Here is a 19,007-nt window from a genome sequence, read left to right on the forward strand (position 1 = left end):
TTATACAAATTAATTGTATTTTTGTATTACTGTTGCAGTATGTCTATGGGCTTTCTGGTTGAAGAAAGTGAACCAGTAGTTTGGAGAGGCCTTATGGTAATGTCGGCCGTTGAGAAACTACTGAGACAGGTAAGAATATTTCTTTAAGTATCATTTTATCATTGGCAAAGCTGTGGTTAATGTATTTGCTGATTGAAGAATAGTTAAAATTTGTAGTCAAGAATCAATTGATGGGATGAATATGTAATAATGCGTAATGTGGCACCTAGTGAGTTATGTGGTGCCAAGACTGAACTTCACTGTTAATATGATTTAATCTTTCCCATTGTGTGAGTACTAAAAATTCAGTTGTCTTATTTAATACTGTTTTCTTGCTTTGGTTGTTTCTGTAGTAAGAAGAGCAAATCTATTTTTATAAGTAATCTGCCTTCTTTAGATTTGTGGTTAATCTCATTGTGGTCAATACTGAGTTATAAGGGCAGTGTAGAAATGCTTAACAGATGTAGAAAAAGTTACATAAACCATGCTACTTGTGATTTAAAATTGTTCCAGAAAAAAGTGAAATTATTTTTACTTTGAGTATATATGGTTATATATTTGCATGTATAATATCTGTCCAATCAACTTTAATTTATCCTTAAGAAAAGAAGAGAACATTTGATTAGATAATCTAAAAATATCATTTGGGCTCTATCTTATTTATAGTTGGCTTGGAATGTTTTGTTTTTTTTCTCAGTAGATGCGAGTTTATAATTGTCTTATAGGTAAAAATTAAAAGCAATTTGCATTTACTACATCAACTTAAAACAGTTACCTCTTACTCAGATTCTACTTTGGATCAGGCACCATACAATAGATTGATAATTCTAGTGGTAGATATTCCTATATTCATTTTCAGGTGTACGATTAAGTAGATGAAATATGTCTTGAACTCTGAAACTCTTCTTTTTTCACTGTAACATCTTGTCTTTCTACCACTTTTGCTGCTTGAATTGTGATAAATATGCTGTTTAATTTTTGGTCCTAGACTCCTTTTATTCTTCTTCTCATTGAAGTCTCTTGGTTTCATTTTCTCCTCTTTTACGTTCAGATCCTGTAGTTAGTGATTTCACTTAAACTCCCCAAACCATTCCATCCCCACCAATTCCTATGTGATCTTGAACTTTCGATTAACCCACCCTCTGTTTTCTGTATGGCTCAATACTATCAGAGAATATAGAATAGTTGTGTTAATTGCCTGCATTATATATTTTTGATTTCTGAATTTAGCTACCTTCGCAACACTTCAGTCATCTGATTTTACATATTGTTATTCTAAAAAATATTCAGGGAATTTGGTAGTCTAGCAGAGGTCCAAGTGAAGATTTGGCAAAAACAAGCTCTCTGACACATAAATTGTATAAAAGTTACAGTTTATTTTGAGAAACATGGAAGATACATTTTCAGCAAACATACTACAGAATATCAGGATAAAGATGGGGTAAGAAAATGGATTCATATTTTATTGGGATGCTTAGAGGTTACCTAATGCATATCTGTCTTACAGTCTTTTGTAAAGTCACTTTCATGTATGTATTTCATTGGGAGCTGAAAAGCAGCTGATATTTTAGGCTTACACTGGGACTAGTACAGATGATCTGAGCTAAGGAATGTTTTTACTTTTGTTTTTTGTTTTGAGTTAGAAACCAAACCATTATTTAGTAAATTCGACATCCTTAGTGAAAATTCAGTAGCTACATAGAACTTTTGTACAGCAGTAGATTGTAGGGGATGCCTGATTCATTGTATGATTTTAAAAAATTGAATATAACATATATACAGAAGAATGTACAAATCATGAGTATAAATAGATAAATTATCCCAAAGTAAAAACACCTATATAATCATCATTGAGGACAAGATAACTAGAATAATACCAGTGATCCAGAACATCTTCTCATGCTCCCTTCTATTACCCTTTTATGGGGAGAAGAAAAATACTGTGGTCATTCTGACATCCTGAACTAGAAGTCTGGTTTAAAGTTGTTTTTTTTCTCTTTTTCTCCCTAACAGTACTTTGTTGAGCTAAAATTATGCGTATAATGGGATGCATAGATTTTCAGTATATAGTTCAGTGATTTTTGATAAATATGTATAGCTATGTAATTATAACCCAGTCAAACTAGATAGCATTTCCATCCTCCAAGAGAGTTTCCTTGGGCCCCCTTTGGTTTCATCCCACACCCATAGACAATCATTGTTGTGATTTCTGTCACCATAATGAGTTTTACATGCTTTTAAATGTCAAATGAATAGGATCATACAGGATGTAGCTTTTTTGTATATGGTTTCACTTAGCCTAAGGCTTTTGAAATTCAAGTTTATTGTTGCTTATAATAGTAACATTATAAGCATCTTCTTTATTGTTAAGTAGAACTCCAGTTTATGAATATGATAAAATGTATTTTTTTTTCTGTTGATGAATATTTGGGTGGTCTTCAATTCTGGACTATTATGAATAATACCTCTATAAATCCCTTTACAGTTGTCCATAAGTTTTCTAGTTGCTTCACATCTTTGTCAACATTTGGTTTTATTAGTCTCATTACTTTTAACCATTCTAATAGATATAAAATGGTATCTTGTTATGGCTTTAATTTGTATTTCCCTGATGATCAATAATATTGAGCCCTTTTCCACATGTGTATTAGATCTCATATTTTCTTTTGTGAAGTGTCTATTCAAGTCTTCTACTATTTTTTTTTTTTTTGTAATTGAGTTGTGGGAGTTTGTATGTATTTTGGCTATGAGTCCATCGTCAGATAATAGGGTCTGTGGCTTGTCTTTTTATGCTGAAGTTTGAAATTTTAATAAATTCCAACTTATTATTATTTTTTTTAATGCTTAATGCTTTCTGTATCCTTTTTAAGAAATCTTTACCTGCCTGCCCCAAGATTGTAATAATGAGAATGTGTTTATTTTTTATTATGTTTTGAAATTCTTATTTTAAAAATTTTATGGGTATATAGTAAGTATATTTATGGGGTACATGAGATATTCTGATACAGACAGGCACTGAGTAATAATCGTATCAGAGTAAATGGAGTATTCATCCTCTCAAGCATTTATCCTTTCTGTTTCAAACAATTCAATTATACTCTTTTAGCTATTTTAAAATGTACCATGAAATTATTTTTACTATTACTACAGTCACACTGTTGTGTTAGCAAATATTAGGTTTTATTCATTCTTTGCATTTGTTTGTATCCATTAATCATCAGATGTTTATGCATTTTATTGATTTTTTCAAAGAACCAACTTTTCACCCTTAGAAATTTTTCTCATGTTTGTTTCTTATTTCATTATTTCTGCTTTTATCATTATTATTGCCTTCCTTTTATTTATATCAGGCTAATATAGCCTTTTTCTAGCTCTTAAAATAGGAAGTTAAATAATTGATTTTAAACATTTAATTTTTTTTCTTTTTTTGAGACAGTCTGGCTGTGTTGCCAGGCTGGAGTGCAGTGGTGCAATCTCTGCTCACTGCAACCTCTGCAACCTCTGCCTCTCAGGTTCAAGTGATTCTCCTGCCTCAGCCTCCCGAGTAGCTGGGACTACAGGTGCGCACCAACATGCCCAGCTAATTTTTGCATTTTCAGTAGAGACGAGGTTTTACCATGTTGGCCAGGAGGGTCTCTATCTCTTGACCTTGTGATCCGCCCGCCTCAGCCTCCCAAAGTAAACAATTCTTTTTAAAAATATATAAGTAGTTAAGGCTATAAAGTTATCTGTTAGGCATTGCTTAACCTTTCACAAATTCTGATACATTGGTGTTTTCATTGTCATTCAGTTAAAAATATTTTCCAGTTTTCTTCTTTTGCCTACAGGTATTTTTGGTATGTTGTTTAATTTCTGAACATTGGAAGATCTTCTGAATAACTTAATGGCATTAATTTCTAGTGTAATTTTGTTTTGGCTAGAGAATACATTCTGTAATATTTCATTGTTAAAATGTTTTGAGATTTTCTTTTTGTGGACCAGTATATGATCCATCATTGTAAATATTTCATATGCTTTTGGAAACACTGCATTTTTAAATTATTTTGGTTAATGTTCTGTAAGTATCATTTAGGTCAAGTTGGTTGACAGAGTTGTTCAATTTCTTCTGTATTTTTATTGATTTGTTTGTCTAGTTATTGTATAAATTACTAAGAGAGGAGTGTTAACATCTCCAGGTATGATTGTATATTTGCCCATTTCTCCCTTTGTTTCAATTTTTACTTAATATATTTTGGAGTTCTGTTTTTACACTCACACATATTTAGAATTGTTATGTATTCATGGTGAGTTTGCTCTTTTATTGTTATAAAATACTCTACTCTGTATCTCTAGTAAACTCATATTGAAGTCTACTTTATCTGATATCAATATAGCCACATTTGCTTTTTTATGCATACAATTTCATGGAATTTAAAGAATTCTTTTACTTTTAACCTTCTATTTCATTATATTTAAAGTGAGTGTCTTGTTTTCAACATTTAGTTGTATCTTGCTATTTTATCCAGTTTGGTAATCTTTGCCTTTTAATTGGAATGCTTAGTTCATTTACATTTAGTATAATTATTAACATGGTTAGGTTTAAGTCTACCATTTTGATTTTTTCCTCATATGTTTCATCTGTTTTTTCTTTTTTCTTATGTTCTTTGGATAAATGAAATATTTCTTGAATTCCATTTAAATTCTCCATTAGCTCCTTAGCTATCTATACCTCTTGGTATTATTATTCTATGACTGTTTTAGGGATTATAATATGTTTTCTTAACCTATCACAGTCTGCTTTAAGTTAATATTGTGCTACTTAATATGAAGTGAAAAATCCCATGTCTCAGTCCATTTAGTGTTCCTATAAAGGAATACCTGAGGCTGGGTAATTTATAAAGAAAACAGGTTTATTTGGCTCGTGATTCTAGAGATTGTACAAGAAGCATGGCACCAACATCTGCTTCTGTTGAAAGTTTCAGGCTGCTTCCACTCACGGTAGAAGGCAAAGGAGAGCCAGTATATGCAGAGATCACATGACAAGAGAGAAGAAGTGAGGTGGGGAGGAGGTCATAGGTTTTTTTTTTGTTGTTGTTGTTGTTTGTTTTTTTCTTTATATAACAACAAGCTCTTGTGGAAACTAATAGAGGGAGAACTCTCATTACTATACATATGGCACCAAGCTGTTTATGAGGGATCCTCTCCCATGACCCAAGAACCTCCCACTAGATTCTACCTCCAACATTGGAGATACAATTTCAACATGAGATTTGGAGGGACATCTATCAAACTATAGCACCTTGCAATAATACAGTACCATTCGCTATCTCCTGTATTTATTGTGATATATTTTAAATATACATGCATTATAAAACATACAGTGCTATAAAGCTTATTTAGTCATCATTTAAGCTAATTAATAAATGATCTTTTTTATTTACCCACACACTTGCTATTTCAAAACTTTTCAATTTTTCTTTAGATGTGAGTTTCATCTGGTACTGTTTTTCTTTATCTTAAAGATCTTCCTTTAGTATTTTTTTGTGGTTGAGTCTGCTGGTGATGAATTTTCTCAACTTTTATTTATTGGAAATGTCTTCATTTTTCCTTCCTTATTTTCACTGCATATAGAGTTTTGAGTTGACATTTTAAATTCAAGTCATAAAAGATGTTCCGTTATCCTCTGGCCTTCAACTGCTACTACCATGGTAGCAGTTTCTGTAGTTGTTCTGTGAGTGTTTGTTTTTTTCCTCTGGCAGTTTTCATAATTTCCTTGTTATCTTTGGGTCATTTTTTCTTGCCTATCCCTTAAATATTGATGCTTTCCAAAATTATGTCCATAGCTCAATAACTAAGGGTATGGACTCTAAAGTCACATCTGCCTGAATTTATTCCATTTTCCATATCTGATAGCTATGTGGCCTTGAGCAGAAATTTCTCTGAGCTATTGTTTTCTCATATGTAAATGGGGTTAATGGTAGTTCCCTCATCATGAGGATTCAGTGAGCTAATATGTATTAAATGCTTAGGAAACCTAGTGGCATGTACATGAGTTCTGTTATTATTTTATTTTATCTGGATATATATTTTTTCACATTTTAACTTATCTTCAATCAAGATGCATTTTGCAATTGATGACTTCTCAGCATTGCTTTATCCCTGGATTGAGGTGGGGTCCTTTCAGAGAGATTTTGTGTTTCTTCAGTCACCCGGAACACTTTTAACCTGAGGCACTTTCAACTTAATTATCTGTTAGAAGTTTTTGGGACCACTCTGGTGGCATGAATACAGATTGGAAAGCTGTATGTGTACCAACTGGTGGTTCATGTTGTTAAGGAGGTGTTTTCTCCCCTCTGTCATGGCCCAAGTTGAGAGATTTCTTTCTAAATTGTGGATTTATATTTTATTTATCTTTGGTTTAAGATGGTGTAGTCCTTTGGGGTCCTAGCTTTTTGTAGGATTCTCCTATTAGACCCCAATTTATCTGAGGTGCTTCTTTCATTCAGTGCTACATAAAATAATGATGCATCTTACAATTAGTGATATATTAGATTTATTGATATTATAATAGATATCAACAATGTTACCAGCATTATCCCTGAGACACCTCTTCTACTTTCATGGCTTGAATTAATATTGATTATAGTAAGGGAAGAGTAATGAATTGAGGACTTCTCTTTGGCTAACCCTCATATTTGGAGGAATGTGATTTAGTGGGAGGAAAAGGAGTTAGTAAACAGGAAAAGAAGTACTTAAAAATGTAGGAAAAAACTAAGGATACTAATGTCATGAAGATTAAATGTTTGGAGCAATGGTTTTCCAACATATCTGTATATTAGAGTCATCTAGGGATTTAAAAATTTTTTCAAATTTCAGCTCATACCTGAGACCAATTAAATTACCAATCCTGGGCATGCATCCCAGGCATTATCATTTTTGGAACTGTCCACCTGATTCCAGTCTGTGACAAGTTTGGGAGTCACTGGTGTGGAGAGTTTTAAGAATGATAGGTCAGAGAGAACAAGGATTGAGATAGGGCAAGGGGATAATAGATGTTAGGTGGAAATGTGTAAACCTTAGTAGAACAGGGAATGAAAAAAGTTAGATTATCGGGGTTTAAGAATACATTTATAACAAGATTATGTAGGTATAGGTGTATTCTGCTTATTAGATAAAATAGGACTTTCAGGGATTTGGGGGCCAGGTGGGGGAAAGTAAAGGAAAATAGGATGGTAGGTTAAAAGGAGTGATATATCAAATGAAAGCCTTTTTTGTTTGTTTGTTTGTTTTTTTCATAAAGAGGACAGCCATCCTTTTCCAAGGTAAAATGTTTCAGTGAAGAGGCAGCAAAGATTATACAAAACGAGAAGATTGTTTTAAAAAATTATGAAAAAGGCAAAAGGGAATAGGATTAAAGGTCAGAGAGGTAAGTTATTTTGAAAAAGTTCTTCCAAGTTTGTGCTTGGAATAGAAAACAGGGCAGATGAAGTAACCTCATCCTTCCTGACACTAAAAAGAGGTTAACAAAAGAAATTTTTCCCAGTTGCAGGGAAAAGATGGTGCATTTATTCAATAGAGCAATGATGCACAATTTTTAGTGTTCATAAAAATTACATGGAGAATAGATTTAAAATTCGAATTTACAGCCTTTCTATTCTACTCTCCCACTTGAATATTTTTATTCAATAGGTCCCAGGTATGGCCAAGGAATTCACATTTTAGTTAGATTATTCCAGGTGACTCTAATGGTGGTGGGTCTAAAATCAGGCTTAGGCACACAATGGTACAGAGGCAGTGCTTTTTAACTGCTTTCAGAGGAATTAAAAAAAAAAAGAGATGAGATGAATGATAAAATCCCTGTGTAGCAGAAAAGGCCTACTGGATGCCAAATATCAAAATTTTTAGTTTTGCCAAGTTTTTGTGACTGTTTTCAATAACGCTTTGAAGCCTGCAAGGTGACATGAGTAAACCTATTGTTAGGTCTAGGAATAGTAACTGGTATGGCAGAAAGTCCAAAGGGGAAAAATAGCCAGGGAATTAATGAGTAGAACACTGAAGTCCTGGTTTCAGGAAACACAGGTAGTCAAGAGGGATCAGGAGAGTGGGTAAAATTGGAGAGATCAAATATGAAAACCACCTGGAATGAGGAAGAAGCCATTCAGTAGCTAGTGGAAGAAAAGGTGTAAAAAGTGATGGATAAATTGGTTGTGTTCAGAGAAGGAGGGATATTAGAAAAATTAGGCTTTTCAAAAAAAAATTTAGAAATGAGATTATGTGAGGAAAATCAGGTCTCTAGTCAAGCAATAAAAATGTCAAGGATCAAGGTATCAAACACCGAGAGCAGGGTTCCTAGGTAATATGTAGGATACCCAGTTAAGTTTGAGTATCAGATACACAATGAATAATTTAGGATCTACCTTTTCTCCATATCCTCGCCAGCATTTATTATTGCTTTTCATAAAAACATGGAATGCTTCACAAATTTATGTGTCATCCTTTAGTAGGGCCATCCTAATTTTCTCTGTGTCATTTCAATTTTAGTATATGTGCTGCTGAAGCGAGTGCTTGGGATCTGCCCATACTAAAATATTATTCAGTATTGCTGGGCACCATGGTTCACACCTGTAATACCAGTGCTTTGGAAGACCATGGTAGGAAGATCACTTGAGGCCAAGAGTTTGAGACCAACATGTGCAACATTGCAAGACTCTATCTCTACAAAAAACAAAAAACAGCTGAGCATGGTGGCATGCACCTGTAGTCTTGCTATTTGGGAGGCTGAGATGGGAGGACTGGTTAAGCCTAGAAATTTGAGATTGAAGTGAGCTGTGAAGATGCTGTTGCACTCTGGCTTGGGCAACAGAGTGAGATCCTGTTTCAAAAAAAAAAAATTCATTGTGTATCTCATATTGAGGCATAACTGACTAAGTTTCCTGTACAACAGTGTTTTAACTGCGTGAGTCCACTTATACAAGGATATTTTTCAGTTAACTGTATTGAAAAATTTTTCACAGATTTGGAACAACTTGAAAAAACTTGCAGATGAACCATGTATCTTAGAAATATCAAAAAATTAAGAAAACATAAAATATGTCATGAATGCATAAAACATGTTGATACTAGTGTATTTTATCATGTACTAGTATACACAAATTATTATAAAAAGTTAAAATTTATCAAAACTTATGTATACAAACTTATAGACTGTTCAATATGCCATTGGCAGTCAAGATAAATGTAAACACATGTACAGATGCAGTACTGTTATGACTGCATAAAATTCACTGTACTGCATACTGTACTGCTGTGATAATTTTGTTAGCTACCTCCTGTTGCTATGCTGGTGAGTTCAAGTGAGAGTATCCACTTAAAATGCCATGTGCTAATGATCTCTTTGTGAGCGGTTCATTTCTCCAATCAATTGAGTATTACAGTACAAAGTTAGGTCTTACAGTTTTCACGTATTTTTCATTATGTTTAACATGATACTGTGAGCCTTAAATAATACCATGGGACCATGTGAAGTGCCACTAGTAATGCTGGAAGGCTCTGAAGAGTAGAGGAGAATCATGACATTACCAAAAAAAGTTGAATTGCTTGATATGTACTATGGAACGAAGTCTGCAGCTACAGTTGCTTGCCATTTCAAGATAAATGAATCCAACCTAAGGACCACTGTGAGAAAAGCTAAGAAAATTTGTGAAGTTGTTTCTATAGCAACATTATCAGGCACAAAAACCTTGCACGTTTTGCCAAATACCTTTTCACTTCGTACTGAAAATGCAGCTTATATATGTGGGCAGGATTGCTTTGGTTAAGCATACCTGTAGACTCTAATATTATTCGAGAAAAAAAATGAAATCATTATGTAACAACTTAAAGCAAAAGATAGATGAAGAATCTATATAACAACTTAAAGCAAAAGATAGATGAAGAAGGTAGAGAATTTAATGCCAGCAAAGGATGGTTTGATACTTTTAGAAAGAGGTTTGCCTTAAAAAATGTCAACATAACAGGAGAGGCAGCTTCTGCCAGCCAAGAGGCAGCAGATGAGTTCCCAGACATCATTAAGAAAATTACTGGGCCAGGCATGGTGGCTCATGCCTATAATCCCAGCACTTTGGGACGCCAAAGTGGGCGGATCACAAGGTTAGGAGTTCCAGACCAGCCTGGCCAACATAGTGAAACACGATCTCTACTAAAAATACAAAAAGTTAGCTGGGCATCGTGGTGCCATTCCTGTAATCCTAGCTATTCAGGAGGCGAGGCAGGAGAATCGCTTGAACCTGGGAGGCGGAGATTGTAGTGAGCCAAGATTGCGCCAATTGCACTTCAGCCTGGGTGAGAGTGTGAGTCTCTGTCTCAAAAAAAAAAAAAAAAAAAAAAAAAGACAGAGAAGAAAATCATTGAGGAGAAAGGATATCTGCCTACACAGATTTTTTTTTTTTTTTTTTTAACTCTTAAGTTGAGGAGTTCATATGCAGGTTTGTTATATAGGTAAACTCATGTCATGGGGGTTTGTTGTACAGATTATTTCATCACTCAGGCACTAAGCGTAGTACCCAATAACTATTTTTCTTTTCCTCTCCCTCCTGCCAACCTCCACCCTCAGGTAGGCGTCAGTGTCTGTTGTTCCCCTCTTTGTGTACATGTGTTCTCATCATTTAGCTCCTACTTAAAAGTGAAAACGTGGTATTTGGTTTTCTGTTTTGGCATTAGGTTGCTAAAGAAATGGCCTACAGCTCCATCCTTGTTCCTGCAAAAGACATGATCTCATTCTTTTTTATGGTTGCCTTGTATTCTATTGTGTATATGGTACCATCTTTTCTTTATTTAATCTGTCATTGATAGGCATTTAGGTTGATTCCATGTCTTTTCTATTGTGAGTAGTGCTGCAGGGAACATACATGTGTGTGTCTTTATGGTAGAATGATTTATATTCCTTTGGGCATATACGTAGTAATGGGATTGTTGGGTTGAATGGTAGTTTCTGTTTAGCAATTTGAGGAATCACAATACTGCTTTCCACAATGGTTGAGCTAATTTACACTCCCATTAATGGTGTATAAGTGTTGCCTTTTCTCCCCAACCTTGCCAGCATCAGTTATGTTTTGACATTTTAATAATAGCCATTCTGACTGGTGTGAGATAGTGTCTCATGGTGGTTTTGATTTGTACTTCTCTAATGATCTGTGATGTTGAGCTTTTATTCATATGCTTGTTGGCTGCATGTATGCCTTCTTTTGAAAAGTGTCTGTTCATGTCCTTTGACCACTTTTTAATGGAGTTGTTTTTTTTTTTTGTAAGTTTGTTTAAGTTCCTTACAGATGTTGGATATTAGACCTTTTTCAGATGCATAGTTTGTGAATATTTTCTCTCATTCTGTAGGTTGTCTGTTTACTCTGTTGATAGTTTCATTTTCTGTGCAGAAGCTTTTAGGTTTAATTAGATCTGTTTGTCATTTTTTGCTTTTGTTCCAATGCTGTTGACATCTGCATCATGAAATCTTTGCCATTCCTATGTCCAGGATGGCATTGCCTAGGTTGTCTTCCAGGATTTTGATAGTTTTGGGTTTTACATTTAAGTCTTTAATCCATCTTGGGTTGATTTTTATGTATTGTATAAGGAAGGGGTCCAGTCTGAATCTTCTGCATGTGGCTAGCCAGTTATCCCAGCACCATTTATTGAATAGGGAGTCCTTTCCCATTGTCTGTTTTTGTCAGCATTGTTAAAGATCAGATGGTTGTAGGTGTGTGGCCTTATTTCTGGGCTCTATATTCTGTTTCATTGGTCTATGTGTCTATTTTTGTACTAGTACTATGCTTTGAACAGGTTTTTAGTGTAGATGGAATTGCCCCATTCTGGAAAAAAAATGCCACAAAGGATATTTATTAGTAAAGAAGAGAAGTGAGCACCAGGATTTAAGAAGGGAAGGATAGACTAACTGCACTATTTTGTGCCAGTGAAGTTAGGTTTATGATTAGGACTGCCCTTATCTATAGAGTTGCTAACCTCTGAGCCTCAAAGGGAAAAGATAAACATCAACTGCCAGTTTTTGGGTTTTACAACAATAAAATTGAGTGATAACCCCTTTTCTGGATTGGGTCCATTGTTGTGTTTTTCTTGAAGTCAGGAAGTACCTTGCCAATAAGGGATTGTCTTTCAAAGTTCTTTTGATATTAGACAATGCCCCTGGCCACCCAGAACCCCATGAGTTCAACACAAAAGGTGCTGAAGTGGTCTTCTTGCCCTCAAACACAACATCTTTAATTTATCCTCTAGATCAGGGGGTCATAAGGACCTTTAAGCCTCATTACGCAGGATACTCTATGGGAAGGGTTGTCAGTGCTATGGAAGAGAACCCTAGTAGAGAAGAAATCATGAAAAGTTATTAAAGCGATCAAGCCCAAAAGAAATTCCTGCTGGAGAAAAACTGTGTCCAAATGTTGTTCATGACTTCACAAAATTTACGACAGAATCAATCAGAAAAATCATGAAAGACATAAGGTTATGGCAAAAAAGGAGAGGGATGAAGGGTTTCCAGATATGAACCTTAAAGAAATTCAAGACCTGTAGACACCACACCAGAGGAATTAACAGGACACAACTTGTTGGAGATGAGTGCTTCTGAACCAGTGCCAGATGATGAGGAAGAATTAGTAGAAGAAACAGTGCCAGAAAACCAATTGGCATTAGACAACATGGCAGAAGGGTTTGATTATTCAAGGCTGCTTTTGACTCTTATGACATTGACCCTTCTATGATGCGGGCACTAAAACTAAAGCAACCAGAGGAAGAAGGATCGATACCATATAGAAACATTTTTAGAGAAAAAGAAAAGTCAGATAGAAATTATGAGGTATTTCTGTACAGTAATACTGAGTCCCCTAAGTACCTCTCATGGGAAGAGCCAAAGGAGTTTGCCACTGCCATTGCTAACATAGCAAGACCAATCCCTTCTTCCTTCTCCTCAGCCTACTCAATATGAAGATCATGAGGATGAAGACTTTTCTGGTGATCCACTTCCACTTAATGAATAGTAAATGTATTTTTTCTTCCTTAATAACATTGTCTTTTCTCTAGCTTACTTTATTGTAAGAATACAGAATATAATATGTATAACGCAAACTATGTGGTAATAACTGACTATGCTATTGGTAAGGCTTCTGATCAACAGTAGGGTTTTAGTAAATACCCTATTAGTAAAATTTTTGAGGAGTCAAAAGTTATATGCAGATCTGTTAGGGGATCAGTATTTCTAAGCTCTGTGTTGTTCTAGGGTCAATTGTACTATTATTTGCTAAATCTGGTAACCCTACATAGAAGTGATGTTTTGTAAAAGACACAGGAAGGTAGGTAAGAGTCAGGTTGGGAGACGGCAGACTTGATGATGCAGTGGGGTTGAATTGCTTGAGAATAAGGGTTTGAGGTAATATTAAGGGAATATATTTAGCACAGAGTGGCAGGCTCAGGAGTAATGGAAATGAGGCAAACATTAGAGTGGGAGGTGGGGTGAAGAATTATGCCAGAATGGGGCAGCTCTACCAGGATTGTTCTTTGTAATTTCATAAAGAAAGATTATCAATGCCTTTACCAACCTCTGCAGCTTCTTCTGAAGAATAACTTATTTTTCAGGATACATAAGCAGTAGTATAGGAGTCTCTTGGTTTCAACTGGCCACCGTTCAGTAATCAATATGCATTATTTCACATGTCCTTCTAACCTCATCTGCTAGAAGGAAGGGAAAAGATTGATGAATAAATATGGTATATTTTCATGAATGCATTTTGTGATGCCTTGGGAAAAAAGCATGCCAGGATTTTTTTTTAAGTTAAACTTTAAGATAAATTAGGAAAAGTAGGCAGATACATGCTAGAATGTTACTTTGAGTGTTGGATTTATCAGATTTATCAGTATATATTCCTTTTTATTTTCTCGATATTTGGAACAATTTCCTTTTATTTTCTATTTTGACTTTAATAATTACAGACATAAACATCTAATACCTTTCACTCAATGAACAGCTGATAATTTTTATTTTTTCTGTTATTTGTTAAGATTCCTGATTAGTGTTTTTTTTTTCCTGAATTATGCTCCTGAACATAAATATAATTAGTTTAACTCAAATGAGAAAAGTTTTTCTTTTTAAGAATCTTTGTGTTTTAAAATATATGATATTGAAAAAAACAATTTTCGTTACTAGAAAAAGAGCCACATAAAGGAAAACTTCAAAGGCTAGTCTGATGTCAGCACCTGCTGTGGTCATAGTGTAAACCCTGGAGACCAGGGATTTTGGCAGCAGTTTCAGTGCTTTTAGTTCAATCTTCAGTATCCCCAAATGTGAAGCAGATGCCAGTTTTCTTCTCTAGGGTTCTGATAATGGCATATAATGAGTCGGTTGTTTCCTAGCAACTAAAGAAGCAGTTTCACTTCAGCTGATCCTGCAATAGAAATGAGACATTTTCCCTTGATAGTTGGTATTAGTGATTTCCCTGACAATGGAATTTCACTTTTGAAAAAGGAATATTCTCAGCTTTTGGTTTCCTAAAGAATTTTGATTCTGAGTTGGGCTAAGCTCTTCTTAATCCTGCACAAAATGAAAAAAAAAAATTGAGCCCGGTAAGTACTTCTCATGGAAAGAGCCAAAGGAGTTTGATACATAGTTACTTAAGTGGCAAGTGATTATACAAGAAGCTGTAATAGGTATATTTTCTCAGTGTTTAACAGAATAATTAATGACCACATTCTTTTTTTCCCCTGCTTAATGTTTGCAGCAATAAACGTTTCTTAGGTAATTGCCAATGTATTGTGGAAATAAATATGTATAAGTTTTATTACTAGTACCATTATGATATAAAGTCAGTATAATGAAAACATTTTAAAATCTGTAACCCATTTGATTTCAAACAGTATTCTATATCATAAATTATTATACCCAATGATTTTTAAAGGCTCTTAAAAGAGTTCACTTTAAGGTGTATTGTGAAACAATTCAGTGTTTAAATATTAGTAGTTGTTAGGCATCCATAATTAACTGAATAGTATCTAAATCCTTCTAATTTGATGGTAGTAATAGATCTGGATATATTCAGGCTCTTAAGATACATGGAGGCATGAGAAAAATACTTCAGACGACCTTCTTTATAGTCATTCATAGTTTAAATAGTTTTTAAGGAAATTACCCATTTTTCTTCCTTTGACATTATAAAACTGATATAAATTACGATCCTCATCCACCTCATCCAAATTTATAGTATGATATATTAAGTTATGCCTAAGTGTCAGAGAAATAAAATATTAAATGATGTTCTTAAGATAATTAAGTTAGCTATATCTAAATATACCAAAGAAATTTATTACCTTGCATGGAAAATGTTCATAGACTATGCATTCATTAACTATAGGTGAAGTCATTGCATATCATTATTGTCAGTTTGGGGCATATGACCTTATTAATTTCTCTTTATGATTTTTACATCATCAGGTACTCTAGCAGGTCTCATATTTTAAAAATACTTTATTAAGTCTCCATGAAACATTAAGGAATGAGGAACACTAATTAATTCAGCTGGACAGGGTGGTAGTCTTTCAGACACCTAAGATATAATTAAAAAGAAAATCTGTAAACATGAGGCAGACTTTCTATATAATGTAGTTCAGTTATTTGTTCTTAGATTTATTTGGGAGCTTAATCTGAAGCTAAGGAATCAAGTACACTAATCCTTATTTTGAATTCTCCTTTCCATTTTAAAATTATAGATTAGTGAACAAGGAAATAGATATATAACTAAAGTCCGGTTCTTTGAAATATTTTTATAGGGCAGTATTATCTGGTGAGTAGCTTAGTTTGATAGAACAGAAGTTCTTTTTGAGCATTTTTTCACTTACGTAATAATTACTTGTTGAGCTGACAGAAGATAATTATTGTTGTACTAAAAATATCATTGGGCTTTTTGTCATCTTACAGCAAGACATTTTTTGGTTATTTGCCATTGGTTAGATGTTGAGGACACACAGATGTATAAGACATAGATCTAGAGTTCAAAATGTAAAATAAAGCCTTTAGTTACAGATCTACTTTTGATTTGTAATAATCAAGAAATACAGATATGCTAGAAGTTTTCATGATTTAAAAATATGGTTATACAGTGTTTTATTTAAGGCAATCAAAGTTGGAATTTAGAGAACAAGGCTGAGTGTTACATAGTGTTGACCAATCAGGTGGGTAATATTGTTAGGTAGTTATAAAAGTTTGCAGTCTCATTTAGGGTCCATGTCATAGAGCAAACCCACCCTGTACTCAGTATTGAAAGAGAACAAGTTGTTAGAAGGAGTTAGAAACAGCCTATGATATGTGGTGTCTTCATTCTCGTTGGTTTCGAAGAACGTCTTTATTTCTGCCTTCATTTCATTGTTTATCCAGTCAACATTCAGGAGAAAGTTGTTCATTTTCCATGCGGCTGTGCGGTTCTGGGTTGGTTTCTGAATTCTGAGTTCTAACTTGATTGCACTGTGGTCTGAGAGACTGTTTGTTATGGTTTCCGTTCTTTTGCATTTGCTGAGGAGTGATTTACTTCCAATTATGTGGTCAATTTTAGAGTAGGTGTGATGTGGTGCTGAGAAGAATGTATATTCTGTGGATTTGGGCTGGAGAGTTCTGTAAATGTCTATTAGGTTTGCTTGTTCCAGGTCTGAGTTCAAGTCCTGGATATCCTTGTTAATTTTCTGTCTCGTTGATCTGTCTAATATTGACAATGGTGTGTTGAAGTCTCCCACTATTATTGTGTGGGAGTCTAAGTCTCTTTGTAAGTCTTTAAGAACTTGCCTTATGTATCTGGGTGCTCCTGTATTAGGTGCATATATATTTAGGATCGTTAGCTCTTCTTGCTGCATTGATCCTTTTACCATTATGTAATGTCCTTCTTTGTCTCTTTTGATCTTTGTTGCTTTAAAGTCTATTTTATCAGAGATGAGAATTGCAACTCCTGCTTTTTTTTGCTCTCCATTTGCTTGGTAAATCTTCCTCCATCCCTTTATTTTGAGCCTTTGTGTATCCTTGCATGCGAGATGGGTTTCCTGGATACAGCACACTGATGGGTTTTGGCTTTTTATCCAATTTGCCAGTCTGTGTCTTTTGATTGGGGCATTTAGTCCGTTTACATTTAGGGTTAATATTGTTATGTGTGAATTCGATCCTGTCATTTTGTTGCTAGGTGACTGTTTTGCCCTTTGGTTGATGCAGATTCTTCATTGTGTTGATGCTCTTTACCTTTTCATGTGTTTTTGGAGTGGCTGGTACTGGTTGTTCTTTTCTATGTGTAGTGCCTCCTCCAGGAGCTCTTGTAGAGCTGGTCTGGTGGTGATGAACTCTCTGAGTTCTTGCTTGTTCACAAAGGATTTTATTTTTCCTTCACTTATGAAGCTTAGTTTGGCTGGATACGAAATTCTGGGTTGAAAGTTCTTTTCCTTAAGGATGTTGAATATCGGCCCCCACTCTCTTCTGGCCTGTAGGGTTTCTGCTGAGAGATCTGCAGTGAGTCTGATGGGCTTCCCTTTGTGGGTAACCCGACCTTTCTCTCTGGTTGCCCTTAGTATTTTCTCCTTCATTTCAACCCTGGTGAATCTGATGATTATGTGTCTTGAACCAACCCAAATGCCCATCGATGATAGACTGGACAGGAAAAATGTGGCACATATACACCATGGAATATTATGCAGCCATTAAAAACGAGGAGTTCGCGTCCTTTGTAGGGGCATGGATGAACCTGGAAACCATCATTCTCAGCAAACTGACACAAGAACGCAAAATCAAACACCACATGTTCTCACTCATAGGCGGGTGTTGAACAAGGAGAACACATGGACACAGGGAGGGGAGCACTATACACGGGGGTCTGTTGTGGGGGAGTGGGTGGGACAGCGGGGGGGGTGGGGAGTTGGGGAGGGATAGCATGGGGAGAAATGCCAGATATAGGTGAAGGGGAGGAAGGCAGCAAATCACACTGCCACGTATGCACCTATGCAACAACCTTGCATGTTTTTCACATGTACCCCAAAACCTAAAATGCAATTAAAAAAAAAAAAAAGAAACAGCCTATGAATATTAATTGCTGTTTATTTCCTCCTATTTAAAATGCCCTTCTTTTTCTGTTGTCAAATGACTTACATGTGTACCTCCAACTCACTGTGATGATGAGTACTTATATATGAAATTTTTGAATATAGTAGTGTTCTTTTTTTTTTTTTTTTAAATGTTGCTACTGTAGCTATCTAAGACTGAAAGTTACTGCAACTTTTTAGATTGGCACCAACTGTTCCCACTTTCCCACTTTCTGTGGTTTGGATGTTTGTCACCTCTAAAACTTAGGTTGAAACTTGGTCCCCAATCAGGCAGTTTGGGAGGTGGGGCCTAATGACCGGTGATGGGGTCGTGAAGGGCTGAGTCCTCATGAATGGATTAATGTTATTTTGGGAAAGGGTTACTTATTACAAGAGTGCATTGTTATATAGTGAGCCTGGCCACTTGTGCTTCAGTTTTGCATTGCTTACTTGCCCTTTCTTAATGGAATGATGCAGCACAGAGGCCCTCACAAGATGCTGGTATCTTGACCTTGGACTTACTTCCCAGCCTCCAGAACCATGAGCTAAATAAACCTCTATTCTTTATAAATTACCCAGTCTGTGGTATTCAGTTATAGCAGCAGAAAATAATCTAAAACACTACCTGACTCATTTATGCCAAATTTCTCAAGAGTTAGAATAGATTTGGTCAATTTTATTACTTGACCAATTTACTTTTATCTTCTAGCTTCTAGTAATGCAGGTATAGAGACACTTTTCCTTGATAAAATTACTTAGTGATCTGATGCTTTAAATGGGTACTTTTATCAAGAAAGCAATAGAATTTTAAAAAAGTAACCAAAATGTAAAAGAAGGAGCGATGTTATTGTTTTACAGTATGGGCCACTGATATTTCACTGTTTGTACTG

General features: G+C 35.0%; 1 protein-coding gene and 1 non-coding gene across 3 annotated transcripts in view; one reads left to right on the forward strand and one right to left on the reverse strand.

The window, feature by feature from the left end:
• NUBPL (NUBP iron-sulfur cluster assembly factor, mitochondrial) overlaps window positions 1-19,007 on the forward strand; it is a 282,020-nt gene that overhangs the window by 99,287 nt on the left and 163,726 nt on the right. For both annotated transcript variants that reach the window (XM_012468600.3, XM_064365771.1), the window contains one exon: window positions 39-129. In XM_012468600.3, coding sequence (XP_012324023.1) covers window positions 39-129 — 91 coding nt within the window. The remainder of the gene's footprint in view (window positions 1-38; window positions 130-19,007) is intronic.
• LOC135270446 (U6 spliceosomal RNA) lies at window positions 8,478-8,583 on the reverse strand. Its single transcript, XR_010338626.1, has one exon. It is a non-coding gene; the product is annotated as a U6 spliceosomal RNA (small nuclear RNA).

The sequence above is a fragment of the Aotus nancymaae genome, unplaced genomic scaffold (assembly GCF_030222135.1).
Source record: "Aotus nancymaae isolate 86718 unplaced genomic scaffold, 86718_ANA_hifiasm-v0.15.2.pri h1tg000062l, whole genome shotgun sequence".
Lineage (NCBI taxonomy): Eukaryota > Metazoa > Chordata > Mammalia > Primates > Aotidae > Aotus > Aotus nancymaae.